This window comes from Corylus avellana, chromosome 3, assembly GCF_965113065.1.
Source record: "Corylus avellana chromosome 3, dhCorAvel1.hap1.2, whole genome shotgun sequence".
Classification (NCBI taxonomy): domain Eukaryota; kingdom Viridiplantae; phylum Streptophyta; class Magnoliopsida; order Fagales; family Betulaceae; genus Corylus; species Corylus avellana.
The window spans coordinates 32,023,565-32,035,812 of NC_142492.1; the positions used below are offsets into that span (position 1 = coordinate 32,023,565).

General features: G+C 37.8%; 2 protein-coding genes across 2 annotated transcripts; both read right to left on the reverse strand.

The window, feature by feature from the left end:
- Window positions 1-492: 492 nt before the first annotated feature.
- On the reverse strand, window positions 493-4,983 carry LOC132174695 (28 kDa ribonucleoprotein, chloroplastic). Its single transcript, XM_059586338.2, has 4 exons — window positions 4,369-4,983; window positions 4,165-4,266; window positions 1,026-1,307; window positions 493-740 (listed from the first exon to the last, which is right to left on the reverse strand). Exons 1-4 carry the CDS (start codon window positions 4,909-4,911, stop codon window positions 678-680), a joined length of 990 nt encoding a protein of 329 aa, XP_059442321.2. The 5' UTR covers window positions 4,912-4,983; the 3' UTR covers window positions 493-677.
- Window positions 4,984-6,736: 1,753 nt separating this feature from the next.
- LOC132174797 (putative galactinol--sucrose galactosyltransferase 2) lies at window positions 6,737-11,191 on the reverse strand. Its single transcript, XM_059586477.2, has 14 exons — window positions 10,911-11,191; window positions 10,162-10,427; window positions 9,974-10,064; window positions 9,835-9,883; window positions 9,657-9,748; window positions 9,449-9,556; window positions 9,224-9,343; window positions 8,715-9,125; window positions 8,486-8,627; window positions 8,207-8,274; window positions 7,946-8,080; window positions 7,615-7,841; window positions 7,423-7,511; window positions 6,737-7,334 (listed from the first exon to the last, which is right to left on the reverse strand). Exons 1-14 carry the CDS (start codon window positions 11,087-11,089, stop codon window positions 7,053-7,055), a joined length of 2,259 nt encoding a protein of 752 aa, XP_059442460.2. The 5' UTR covers window positions 11,090-11,191; the 3' UTR covers window positions 6,737-7,052.
- Between the last annotated feature and the right edge of the window lie 1,057 nt (window positions 11,192-12,248).

Below are 12,248 nucleotides of genomic sequence, written 5' to 3' on the forward strand. Positions count from 1 at the left end.
CATTCATGCTGTGCTAAACTATCATCTCGCCCAACATTCGCAAATCGCTCCCCCTCAAGAACTTTTCGTCCTAAAATTCACCCTGTTTCGCATGATTTAACCCTATTCCCCTGCATTGTTGATTTTGCCCAGCAAAAAATATAAAAAAAATCACTTTCGTTTTGATGGTGTAGTAATTTGGTAATTTAGTCCTTCAGTAGTTACTTGGCATAATGAGTTGTTGGCATGCTCAATATAGAGCAACATGGTAACAGAGGAGCTAGGATGTCCTTGAAGCGTAGTTGAGAGATTATGGGCTTAATATGATTGCGTTCTGTATAATTTACAGCCCTCTCAAATGGAGGCCTCTGACATAAGAAAGTCTATGAAGGAACCCATTGTTGCCTGAAATGCCAATCATGGTGAAAATTCGGGATATCCAAAGCCTGTCAGCATGTGTTAGAACTAATAATAGCCCATCTCTGAACCAAAATATTAAGTGGGCACTGGACCTAGAGCAGTAATAACAACTATAATTAGCCAAAAAAATTTGGACTCAATTGTAAATTTTGTATTATTTCCAACTGCAACCGAAAAAAAAAACATTACATTCTCAATTAAAACTAGCTGACAGGAAAAACCTCACTATAGAATAAGACACCAGCACCAGTAGGCGTTGAGATTCACATTCTCTCAAGTCAGAATGTACGCCTTGGTCTTTCTTCAGCAACATTCACTCTTAGCGCCCTCCCATCCAAACTCTGCAGCACCAGGAAACCCAAATGAGATTAGGTAAACATGTTCTCGGAGATGAAAAATGCTATGTGCAGTTTCAAGTAGACGTGACAGTAAAAATTACCATTGAATTTTGAATCCAATGGTAATTTCTATTGCCACATCAGAGAGTATACACTTAGAGACGTGGCTACTAACTAGTGCTTAAAAGTTCTCATTAAGTATGTCCTTTTGGTCTTGAAAGTTTTGCATTTAGAGATCATATTGGATGAAACAGCTTGCTTTAACAAAGAAGGGAAAAAGGTGTATACCTGTCCATCAAGAGCAGCAATGGCATCATTCATTTCAGTCTCACTCGACATTTTTACGAAGCCGAAACCACGAGAACGACCAGTCTCTCTGTCATAGACCACCCGAGCTTCCACCACCTTACCATGTTCGCTGAAAACCTGCTCCAGGCGCTCATTATCCACATCCCATGGCAGGTTACCAGCATAAATTCTGAAGGCAGGTTCAAATGTGCGAGGGGAGCGTTCTGGTTGAGTTCCTCTTGGAGCAGCCTTGTTAACAGTCAACAACCTTCTATCTAATTCCTAATAAAAAAGATTTAAAAAAAAAAAAAAGAGGAAGGCAAAATCTGAGACAGCTCAACACAGCCATTAATGTGTATCTAAAAGAGAGAGGATATTCCGGTAAATAATAAGCAAATCCTTTCTGGAACTGCATGGTCGATTCCAGTACTGGCAATTCTTTATTCCATAAATGCATTTGGTTATTCAAAGATTAGAAATTCAAAACCAAGCAAAAGAAATTGAAGTTATTAAAAAGTAAGCATAACCTGGTATTTGCAATAGAATTTTAAAAGCAATTCAAAAAAGAAAAATTCCAGCTAAGCAAATTCCTCTCCACCATGTGATAGATAATAATTTCGCTGGAGAGATTACAACTTAAATGGCCAAACTTTCTTCCCCCTGAAAATGTCACCTTTGAGAACTGAAAAAGAACCACAAAGAGACGAGCAGTAGGAAAAACACAGAGAAGAAACTTGGGATCTTAACAAACACCTGGGCCGTATGTATGCTAGTCACAAGAGAGCTAATGGCAGTGCCAACAGATGAGCACACCACACCAAAATAAAAGGAGAAAACATACTTTACCGCAAAATCAGTGGGGTGGCCCCCCGAAAAATTTGAAAACCCCCTGCCACTCTATAAAAATATGAAAATGACTCCCCAAAAAGTTGAACGTAAAGATATGAAAATGTCCCATTTTACTCTTCCAAAAATTTAAAGAAAATTCCACACTTTCTAGAAACTTAAAAAACTTCTTTAATCTCTTCATAAATTTGAAAAAGAATCCCTTGACATGCCATGTACCTCCCAAAAAGTTGGAAAAGACCCCTAGCCCTTCTCTACAAATATGAAAATACCCTATTTGACTTCTCCAAAAATTTAAGAAAAACTCTGTCGCCCCTCCAAAAAATCTAAAAACCCTTTAATCACTTCAAAATTTGCAAAAAAAAAAAAAAACCTTTAACCTTTATGAGATAAAATATTTAAACTTTTTTGAAAGAAAAAAAAAAAAAAAAAAAATCTCCATAAAATTTTTATGAACTAAAAAGATTTATGTTCCCAAAATGCAAAACATGCGACTTTCCTCCATCCTTCCCCTCAACTCTCTGCTTTCGTTATTCTCATCAACTTTCACATTGTCTCCCAATTGTCTTCCATCCCCTTCGCAACAATTTCTTGCTTCCGTCACTGCACAAGATGAAGAAAAAGACATATCCAGTCCACTACCACAAGAGTAAGTGAAATCCTTCTAGCATGCCATTCACTGTGCCAAATAGAGTGTCTGATGTACGTGTTATTGGCATTATTAAGGACAACTTTGCACCAGAAAATTTCACGCTTGTTAAGATTATGTTAAGTTTAGAAAAATGTCTAAATATCTATTTAAAATTAAAGAAAAAGAATGTCCAACCATTATTATGTCAGACAAGCCACAGGAAAGGATGAAAAATGGTAAAACCCCACAATTTGGAAGGCCCATGGACTCGCTGTTTTTTTTATAAGTAATTTTTTGTCCCCAAGGGAAGGGAGAGAAGAGATTCGAATTAGTAACCTCCGCTACATGAGGTGTAGTCTTTAGTTGATTAGGCTACCCTTTAAGGACCAAAATACTTGCATTTTAACTGAAATTCTCCTGCATATATATGTAAAGGGCACATCTCTTTTTCAAGGCTTGCCTTACGTTGCAGCCTTATGTGCAAGATTACAATGATGTTATAAATGTCATGGAGAGACGCCATAAATAAAATTGCCAATTGAGCTTTGGCTCAAATGGTACTTCCTCCCTTTGCCAATTGAGCTTTGGCTCAAATGGTACTTCCTCCCTTTATAGCAGGGTGGAGGGTGAGGTCGTGGGTTCAGTCCCATTGAGTGCATTTTAACGCATTTGAACTTACCAGTAACAAATATATACATCTTTCTGAGCTAACAATGTAATATCCTAGTTCAACCTAGTTTTGTGATTATTCTATTTAATTCTTAAATTTATTGAGTGATATATAGGTTGTGCACACTATTCTGGCAATCAACATTGCCGCACCTACTAACCTCAAAGAAGACCCCTTAGGTCCGGTTCCTCCAAACAAGTCCATGACCAGATAAACCAATCCCTTTCTAAATTATGAGATGGTGTTACCCATGTCCACCTAAGGCCTAACACTAAAAAGAGCTTCACTAAAGAGTGATTCAACTTCAACTGTGGGATCTGTGTAAACTTGCTACTAATCACCATAAACACTACTCTTTGCTTCTACTTTATTGCTATCAGCAAATCACCAATTAACACCATAACAGTCGTACCTCCTGTAAACATCCAGACTGTGCAACCCAGACAATGCCACTCATAAATTTCATATACTGGTTGCTGAAATTTGGATGCATATGCACATATTCTCTTCGTCACTAGCAACTTTGTCTACTCATGACAAAGAACCATCAAATATGCCATCTCTCTCTCTCTCTCTCTCTCTCTCTCTCTCCAATTTTAAGTAAAAGAATTGATGCTCATGGATTTGACCAGGAGTTCAACCCAACTATTTCCGTCAATGAGACATAATTTCGGCTAGTTTGGGCTACTTGGTGCTAGTACCCTCAAATGATCAAAGTCTCTCATCCTCCTCCTCGTCATTGCTATATTATGACTACATTCCCTCTATGGTCGACAACCTTGTACAAGATTTTTGGATTTTCTTTTCTTAATTTCTTCAGTTATTTCTCATCGTTTATTTGTTCACTTCCCTTCTTAATTGCTTCAACTCCTATCCAATTTTGGGTACAGACATGCTGTAAATATTTAGACACTCAAATTACAAAGAGATCTCTGAAAAACAACTACATAAAAATAGTCTGAAAAAAGAGAACACAAGTAGAAGCAACTTACATAGCGGTTGAGGATATCTACCGCCTTCTCCGCTTCCTCAACAGTACTCATCGTCACGAACCCGAAGCCACGACTCTGATCAGTATCCCTATTGTAAATAACCTACAACCACAGAAACTAACCAAAATCACACCCACATATCATAACCTCCTAAAACTCCCAAAAAACACAAACATCGCAAAAACCAAAAGCCATAAACATCACCTCAGCGATCTCCACCGTCCCGGCCTGCTCGAAAAGCAAAGCCAATTTCTGACTATCGATATCATAAGGCAAATTCCCAACAAAAAGCTTAGCCTCTTCTGGCGGTTCCACAAACTGCTCTTCCTCTTCTTCTCCCTCCTTAAAGTCCCCATCTTCACCACTCTCTGCCTCTGCTTCAACACCTTCGATAAAAGAATCCTCGCCCTCGGCTTTCCAATCCGAAACACGTGCCTCGGTCCCAGCTTCATGTTCTTGCTGGTCAATGGTGATGGTGTTGTTGTCTTCTTCTTGTTGGGCCCAGTCTGAGGTCTGGGCTGCAAAGCTGGCTATGGAGGAAGAGTGGGTTTTGTTTCTAAAGGACAGAGGTGGGGAAAACAGTGAAGAGTGAGAGCACGAGAGGTGGAGTTTGATGGGTATGGATGGGATAGAGAGAATTGGATATGGGTTTTTCGTGTTGCCAGTGAAGAGTGGCGGCATAGTGAGTAAGCATGATGACTCTGCCATTGACAAGGACTTGAAGACTGGTGTGGTTACAGAAGCCATTTCCAGAGAGAGAGGGAGAGAAAGAGAGAGAGGTTTTAGAGGAGGATGAGGATAAGGGATGGAGAAGAGTAGAAGGGTTTATCGGGAAAAAGAAAAAGGAGGGGCAGTGTCGTACAAACCTGTGAGATTTTTGTTTTTGGGTTGGATGTGTAGGGTCCAAATGGGCTGGACAATTCTGGCCTTTGAGACAATTTTATGGAGGCCCACTATTAATGATGTGTTGTTCGGCATGAATGGATGTTTTAGTCTTTAGATATAGGGGGATAACACCAAAACCATCATGAAAAAATAATGCTTTTGTTTCATTCTCTTTTCTTTTATGGTTTTTCTCCTTTGAGTGGTATTACGTGCTATTTAAAAAGTATGTGTTTTTCTCATAGTGACACATGACGTTTTTATAGACTAAGTTTAAGGAATTTTTACCAACCTAGTCCATATTAACTTACATAATAACACAAAAATAACAGTGTAACAGAATTTATTTATCCCAAACAATTTAATGTGTGAAATCCACAATACCACTCTACTCTCTAGGCAAACTAGTAACAGGGATGCACCAACATTTAAACACAAGTCTTATAAAAATTTCTATACATCTTAATTAGCACTCAAAAAATGTGAGTTAGCAAATCCAGCTGTAGAGAGCAATCAGCCCTGCCACATTTACGTTTTCATATATACATCAAAGTTGAGTCTAGACGACATTATACAGACAATAGAGGCAAGACCCCATTGTTGATGTATGAGCATCTTCAATAGCATTATCTAAAATACCTAATCAAAAAGTAATTTTCTACTTTAGCTATTGATTATTATGACATATTCTCTATTCTACTATCTTTTTTGGGAATAATTTCATTCAACCGGCCCATTAGATTCCCATCAGATCCTAGGATTCAAGGCCAATGACAAGCTTATAGAGCTACGAGAGAGATACAATCCAAGTCCGAATGAGACTCTACTAGAAAAATCTGGATTAACAGTCTTACTCCAAGTTAAACTAGAGTAGGAGCCCAGGTTCATTTTAAACTCTCAACACTCCTATGTCAAGTTGGGGGTAAAAACCCTAATCCAAGTTGGACTTTACCTCTTAGCTTATAAATAGGCCCCTACGCTAGGTATAAAGGACATACTCAATTATTATGTATTGAGCAAACTTTTCTCAAATGCCTTAACTTAGGCAACAAAGGCCTTGTTTGTTAAACTACACGATACTGTTTATGGACCACGACACTGTTTATAGATAAAAAAAATAATAATAATAATTGGTATGGGAAAATGAAAAAGTGGTATTGGGAAGTAAAAATTTTTATTTTGTAGTGATTTTTTCTATTTGAATAGTAATAAAAAGTAAATGATGTGATATAAAAAGTGAATGATTTGATATAAAAGTAATAATATTTTTTTGGGAAAAAAAGGAAGTGAATAGTGTGGTGGATGTGGGGGAATGTGAGGGGGTTTAACAAACACCCCCAAAGTGAGACTTGTCGGCACCCCACTCCATCTACTTTCTTCTATTTCTTTCTCAAATAATTCTACCACTCCATCTACTTTCTTCTGTTTCTTTCTCAAATAATTCTATTCATCACAGTATTATCTCACTCTCATCTTTAAAGTTGATGTAGCATGGTCCTTGCAACCAAAAAATTAATCTCTATGCACTAAATGCTATTGGGACTAAGCAACATCAGCTGTGGAAGATGAAAGGGGGATAATGAGGTGATCAATATAATTACTCATCTTTGAGCCCCCACCGCTACCAACAGCAGCTGTGTAGAAAGGGGAACATTGAATAGCGACGTTTGGGGCATCGATGTAATGAACGTTTGAGGAAATCTGTTGCGGTTGCTAAATCCAAAACAGTGAAGTATCATCTATATATAACCAATGAGGCAGAGTGCTGTTTACAAGGGAAAACAGAAACAGAAAACATAAGAGGAAAGGTTGTACATGCTGCGATAAAAGTACAAGTCGTTTACATGATTAATAAAAAGTTATATTCAAGTAAACAAGTCGTTTACATGATACATTCTACCTCAAAACTGTAAACTGTTTACAATTCACATGAACCAAATCGTGTTGATTCCACGCAACAGTATTAACTCCCTCATCAACTGTATAATTCCTCAGACAGACTTACCTCAATAGACAAACTCAATGTCCCTCAATTTGCATTCACCTTGAAGTTTAACTGTCAATAATCCATCTTCAGCATTGTATGTGAATTCCTCTTCTTTCATATCTACCATACATTGTCTCGGTTTGGTGCTCGAATATGATCCAAACCGTCCACAGCCTCGTCCTCTTACTTTTACTGTGCACCTTGGGAGATCCATGGTGCAGTTCAGGGCTTCTACTGCTCCTCCTGAGTTGTACATGTCAAGCAATCCGATTGGAGCGAAAAGAAGATCGTTACTGAAAACCTGTTCACACCATAAGCACATGATTGGCATTAGACTAAATAGATATTAAGAGATTTTGTATGAAATAATTGTTGGTTAGACTACTTACTGTGACTGGGGAGATGGTGTATATTTCACATGTTAGAGTTCTCAAGGACACTTCAAGTGTTCCTTTCTTTGGCAATTTAGAAAGAGATCCTGAAATATTAAGAAAAAAAAAAACTTGAAATTATTCTAAAGAAGTCGACTTTCAGCCTTCAGTTTATTTGGTCAAATTAACACGGAGAAAGAAAAAGTTAACCTGAACTGAAGGCATACATTGCGCAATCTCCATTCCAACTTTCATCTGCTATCTCTTCAAGAAATTCAACATCTTGGGGACTCACATGACGTGAGATTAAGGAAGATGTAGATGTGGCACTAGACATATCTTGAGCTACTTCTTTCAGTGGCCAACTTCCTGCTCCTTGGCAATTAAAAACTCCAAGGACCCCAGATAACTTATTCAAGTTCCATATTTTCAACAAACTGCAAAGAGTCAACACACATAGTGATTAGAATGCACTAATTTTAAAGAGAAAAACTAATTCAGACTCAGAGTCATAAAAGATGAATTTAAGAAATTACTGCACCTTTTTCCGTCCATCACCGGGTCTTCAAATAAGCAGTCTCGAGTAGGCCGCCCTGCATATCTTGCTCTTAAGACTGACCCATCAGGCAATACTAGCTTCCTAAGGATTTTGAAATCATGATTGCCAGGCTTGTCACTGTATAGAAATTGAGTAACACATAAGAATTTTCTTCCCCAAATGGAAAATAAAAGTTGAGCATAAAATAGCTTCTCTTCAGAAGACATGTAAAACGAATCAATAGTTACTGCTTTTGTGTCTCACCTTACATATATCGCACACCCACCTAATGCCCTGGCTGCAGCATGAAATTCAGCCGTATCATGTTTGCTCTGAATGAAGAAGTACAAACGCTTAGATTTAATTGTATGGCTACATATCTATGACTATGTTAAGTTTTCCAAAAGAAGCTAACCCAGTTTCGAATATTATGTTGCGTCGCCACAGATTAAAAAATTCAGCAGAGTATCAACAAAGTATCAAACAAAACTAGTTGTACCAGCTCTTTGGTGGGACGGGAATAAAATGTGTAGGACATCTTACATGGAACATGTCCCAATCTGGAGCCAGAATCTCCCCCAGAAGAAGGCTATTAAAAACCACTGAGGTGATATGTAAGGTCTGATATGTTGGTTCTCTTGGCGTGAAATCCTCTGATGTTCTTGCAACCGCACTCTTTTTTGAACTGAAAGCAAACAAACTTATCAGAAACTACATTCCAACTAGGTAACATAATTTTATTATGTGTCTGAAATCAAGAGAGTAGGCAAACCTGTAGATTGAGTCTGAGTTGTGACTCATGCAGCAAATCAGGTTATTGTCCTTAAAGTTCCTTGCAATAGATTGCTCAAGTGCTTCTTGATAGCGTCTAGTCAATGATACACGTCCACCGTACCCAGAACCCAATGTCTCTATCAAATTCTGAACATCCACCTTGACTCCATCCACACCACTGCTTGCAAGATAGCTGTGGAGATCGTTATAAAACTCGAAGATTTTTTGGGGGTCTATAGTCCCAACTCCGTATTTTTCCAAGATGTCCATGACAATGTCTCTAAGGTTCCCTGTGTTACCAGGTGACTGGATTGGATAGGCAATCTTTGGGTTGTACTTCTTCATTGCTTCTGATGATGGCAGCACGCCACCCCAGTAACCAGCCAAAGCATGCCAGACGTAAACAAATCTGCATGCATAATTTAAGTGTACATGGTCAAAATTACTGAAACTTTTAATAAGCTTCTCATACAGAAATAGAATTCCATAACAGATTGGAAAACTTACTTTAACCCATATTTGTCTTTGATGACATCAACAAAATCATGGAGATCAATGCATGAATTATCTGAACCTGAACTCTTGAACTTATTGTTTTCTTTGATGTCTACCAATCTAGTTGCAAACCTATTGATCAACCAAAGAAACAGGGTGGACGATTAACAAACTGATACAGATTGCTTCTACTTTATAGAATGGTTATTATTCCTATAAAAGGAAAAGAAGACTTACTGTATCCCTTCAATTAGTGGTTCACCTTCTTTCTGGAACTCATTTACCGTCTCTTGCCATCCATCATCAATTATCAGAAATTTGGGTGAACATCCTCCTTCCATGAAACTGCAGGAAAACATAATAGAAGAGACCAGTATTTCAACTTATGGAGCAAGATTCAGATTGATGCAACTTTTACTCAAGCACCATGAATATCTTATTATACCTCTGAAGACCCTCTTTGATCCCTTGTGGATTTACTTTAGTGTAGAAAGCATCCCAAGTGCACCATCCGAACCAGTCTAAATGGGCTGGTATCTGTAGATTCAAGTACAATAAGTAAATTCGTTGGAATGAAATGAGCACAAGCTGTCAAACTGGTTAAGTATTTGGATCTTTGTTACCTTCTTGTTTTCAATGTGGCTAAAAGTACCTTTGTGCTTCTCCAGTATCCTGCATTATTATACATATGGAAGTGTAAGAATATGAAAATGGCTACTTTACATTGACAAGCAATATAGAAAGCAAATTAAAAAAACATACTTGATAGAATTCTTAATGAGCTCAAACGGGTTATCCCCAGAGTTTATGAACACTGCTTGCAGTGATTGGGAGGATTGAACATCGTCATCTCCTGAAGATTGACAAACAGCAAAATAGAAAACCAGAGCAAAATGAAATCTAGTTCAACAAATTTTCTAAAGGAAAAACAACTAGAAAAGCTAACTGACCACTTTCAATGCAAAACTTGAGCTCATTTATGGGAGTCCCCTGCAAACTTGTCCTAAATTGTCCATCCAACACAGGCAAGAAGAGGATGTAGAAGGTGTCTTCAGTATTTGGACCAGAAGAAATCTCATCAAGCTGGACAGACTCTTCTCTTGCTTCCAAAAGAAGCATTTGCGTTTCCATGGGAATTTCACTACCCGATTTCCCAACACATGGTATCATCCACCAGATTTTTACTCTGAAGAGAGACAAGAACTTGTATCCTTCCCTATAATGGCCACATATTTTTCATGTCAAACTATAAGAAACAGGACAAAGTAAAAATCACGTATACAATTCTGAGTAACAACATAGCTTCTTTTTTTTTTTTTTTTCCTTATGGGATACAGGGTGTAGTAATGTTTAATGTTTTTCATTTCAAGCCCCTGATTTCTTTCATATAATTCTGACAAAGTATATATATGTCATTGCTGATTTGAAATATGATTTCTATGACCCAGCCAGCTGACATATCTTAGTCTCAAAGCCTCCTTGGTTTTACTTTTAATTCAGAACATGCATCAACTAGATTATGCGCACAATTCTTAACCAAAAAACTTATTAATTGGGGTTGAATTGCTTTTTGCATCAACGTTTTCAAATCTCTTCCTACATCTTCTTACCAACCAAACATATCATGTAAAGAGAACAGAGAAGTACATATAAGATATTTCAGGAAGGAAATGCAGAGGCAGAGAGCTTAGAAACTCACCCAAGAACACCAAGACTGAAAACATGACGTGAACTTGGAGTAGTTGAGGTCGCACCAATGAAAGCCGCCCCGGAGCCAACCGGAGAAACGACGACGTTCTCCGGCACCCCTGTCGACACCACCTTGCCCCTCACCAGAAGACATCCCTCCTTGACACTCGGCGTGGCTGTGATCGTCATTTTCAGCTCCAGAAACACCAGCACTCAAGAGTTTGCTTTGGTAAATGGGTGAATATATATAGAAACTATGGAAGAGATTGAGAATTGAGAACGACCCACCCACTCTCTATATATAGCATATTATATACACACGTGTTTTTCAAATAAAAAACATACAAATACAATATATGACTTGGACAGACTAGTTGATGATGTTTATCCGAGAAAAAGATGCAATTGAGGGCGATTAGTAGTTGGAGTGTTGGAGACTTCAACCGCCGGGGCCCTGTTGTTTCCCATGCAGTGCCAGCTCGATCGTACAGTCGTGGAGCCATGTCAGCAACACATCAGCCAGGATTCTGGAGAGTTCCGATTGGATTAAGCCGTGTGAGGACCAGCTGACGTGGTTTTGAGGGCCATCCACATGTTTTGACTGGCAGGCTGTTTAAAGTCTGTGAGTCATAGATAATTATTATAATAAATTACACAAAACAAGAATTTTTGTGATTCGCTACATGTCAATTACGTCATCCATCCACTGGTAAAGATGAACAAAGACAAAGTTGGAGGAAATTTTTTTAGAATTATTCTAGTAAGTCGTATAACATGTGAGAGACCTGTTTTCTTTAACATTTTTAATAATAAGTTATTATCATTCTATTAAATTAGAAATCCAAACATTATATTTTGAAAAATCTAAACATGTTAGTTGACGTTCGGCACTTATTAATTTTTTTTTTTTTTTGATATGTCCACACAAGAGAAGGGGGAGGGGGGATTCGAACTAGTGATCTCCGCTTCATTAGGCGTGGTCCACTGCACTTATTAATTATTAGAGTGAGTTGAATGAAATTTTCTCTAAACTAATTTGAAAAAAATTTGTGTCCATGCACCATTAATTATTTTTTTGGTCGGTTGAATTTGTTATTGGTTTGACCAAAGTTTTTAACTGCCCTAAACACTTAAAAGTGGGGGGAAAAAAAAAATCAATAAAAATTTTATGCTGCAACAAACGGCCTCCATTATATGAGTCTTGATAAAGAGAAGTGCTAGAGAGTCAAACAAATAAACTCAGAAAAATTTTTAAACTGACGTAACAAGGGTTTTTTAATTAAAAAAATGCAATTCTCTCTTCCTTGTCTGCGACTCACGGTCTGTCACATCAATTTAAAAAAAAAAA

Bases quoted from the DNA above. Each gene is read 5' to 3' on its own strand.
- LOC132174797 (XM_059586477.2), bottom strand. From the start codon at position 11,089: ATGACGATCACAGCCACGCCGAGTGTCAAGGAGGGATGTCTTCTGGTG. The intron at 10,428-10,910 runs GTGAGTTTCTAA...TGGCCATTATAG, and splicing joins TTCAGTCTTGGTGTTCTTGG to GGAAGGATACAAGTTCTTGT. The intron at 9,749-9,834 runs GTAACAAAGATC...TTGAATCTACAG, and splicing joins GCCACATTGAAAACAAGAAG to ATACCAGCCCATTTAGACTG.
- LOC132174695 (XM_059586338.2), bottom strand. From the start codon at position 4,911: ATGGCTTCTGTAACCACACCAGTCTTCAAGTCCTTGTCAATGGCAGAG. The intron at 1,308-4,164 runs GTAAGTTGCTTC...CTTTTTTATTAG, and splicing joins TAGATATCCTCAACCGCTAT to GAATTAGATAGAAGGTTGTT. The intron at 741-1,025 runs GTATACACCTTT...CTGGTGCTGCAG, and splicing joins TTGCTGCTCTTGATGGACAG to AGTTTGGATGGGAGGGCGCT.